Source organism: Aegilops tauschii, chromosome 5, assembly GCF_002575655.3.
Source record: "Aegilops tauschii subsp. strangulata cultivar AL8/78 chromosome 5, Aet v6.0, whole genome shotgun sequence".
Taxonomy (NCBI): Eukaryota; Viridiplantae; Streptophyta; class Magnoliopsida; order Poales; family Poaceae; genus Aegilops; species Aegilops tauschii.
Genome location: NC_053039.3, coordinates 348,334,529 through 348,335,994, shown reverse-complemented (window position 1 = coordinate 348,335,994; position 1,466 = coordinate 348,334,529). Strand labels below are relative to the sequence as shown.

The window sequence follows — 1,466 nt, the reverse complement described above, 5'->3', positions numbered from 1 at the left end:
CACCCAGTCAACGAAATCTCATGCGGCAAAACCGAGCCATACAACATCGGCAGATATTATCATTGTTTTTGTCGTGGTTTCAAGACAACTCTAACACGGCTCATCAAATTGCTCCTAAATGTCAGACCAAATTATTCAGACCTTTTTTGCCATTCAACAATAATATTCAAATTTGTCCTAATTCGAAATGTCGGCAATATGGTTCTATACATGTTGTCATTCTTTCACTTACCGAAAGGGGCTCTTCATCATCTTGATTACTTTAGAGCCATATTTTTTGGCAGTGTGATAATGAATCCAAGAAATATCGACCGGCTAGGTGGAGCGTATTATGCTGACCTAAAAGTCAAGGGGGCCTTGGGATTCAAGATCTTGAGATTAAAAACATCATTTTTTTAGTAAATGGATTTACACACTACTCACTGAGAATGGGGTGTGGCAGAAAATCATTCGTAACAAGTACATAGGGTCCAAAGCAATTTCTCAAGTTCATTATAAACCCGGTGATTCACATTTTTGGTGTGGCGTGATTTTTTCGCGAATACGCAACGATTGCGTATCATTTCATTGATAGAGAGGATAGAGAACAAAGGTTGCCGTCCTTAACCGTGTACACAAGATGGCGCGGGTAAGGAAGCAGAGAGCATAGGGGGAGGGTGCTCAGCCTCAATACAAAGGGTTCATGTTACACGGAGTATATTGGCCAGGCCGGTGGCACCCGCTCGCGCCCATAGACGGGCCTCCAGCTTGATGTCGCGGGAAAGCACCGTGTTGGAGGGCTGTGCGCCATCGAAGACGCAGGCATTGCGATGCTTCCAAAGATGCCATGCCGTGAGGACGATGATGGTGCTGATGCCCTTGCGCAGGCTTGCAGGGGAGCTGTCGATGGATTCAGACCACCAGGTGAAGAAGGTGGCCGATCCGTCGGGTGGAGTGACCGTCGCTCGGCACCAGGAAAGAATCTCGTGCCAGGTGATCTTAGAGAAGGCGCAGCCCACAAGGAGGTGGTGCAGGGTCTCCGGTTCCTGAGAGCAGAGTGAGAAGTCGGGGTCATGCTGGATTCCATGGCGCGCGAGGCGATCCGTGGTCCAGCAGCGGTCGAGTGAGGCGAGCCAGATGAAGAACTTGGAGTTCAGGGGAGCCCAATTCCGCCAAGTGAGTTGCCAAGTGGGCGAGGAGGTGGAACCCAGGAAAAGAGCTTGGTAGCAGGAACGGGCGAGTATTGGCCGTTGGCCGTCCATCGCCAGATCAGCCGGTCTGGTTCTTCGGATGTGGCAAAGTTCTGGAGGCGTCACCAAATGTCCATGAATTCCAGGGTTGCTTGGGGCCCCAAGGCACCGCGAATGTCGGCAATCCAAGAGCGGTTGTTCATGCCATCGCACATAAGGCGTGATGAAGGCCAAGGAATTCTTTTTCCAATTTGGCACTTTCACTACAAAAAAATACACTTCCGTGATGATACGTGT

At 49.8% G+C, this 1,466-nt stretch overlaps 1 protein-coding gene across 1 annotated transcript; it reads right to left on the bottom strand.

Annotated features, from left to right (window-relative positions):
• Positions 1–680: 680 nt before the first annotated feature.
• Positions 681–1,241, bottom strand: LOC141022852 (uncharacterized). Its single transcript, XM_073499125.1, has one exon. It carries the CDS (start codon positions 1,239–1,241, stop codon positions 681–683), a length of 561 nt encoding a protein of 186 aa, XP_073355226.1.
• Positions 1,242–1,466: the final 225 nt, after the last annotated feature.

Coding starts and splice junctions, on each gene's coding strand:
- LOC141022852 (XM_073499125.1), bottom strand. CDS start 1,241: ATGGACGGCCAACGGCCAATACTCGCCCGTTCCTGCTACCAAGCTCTT.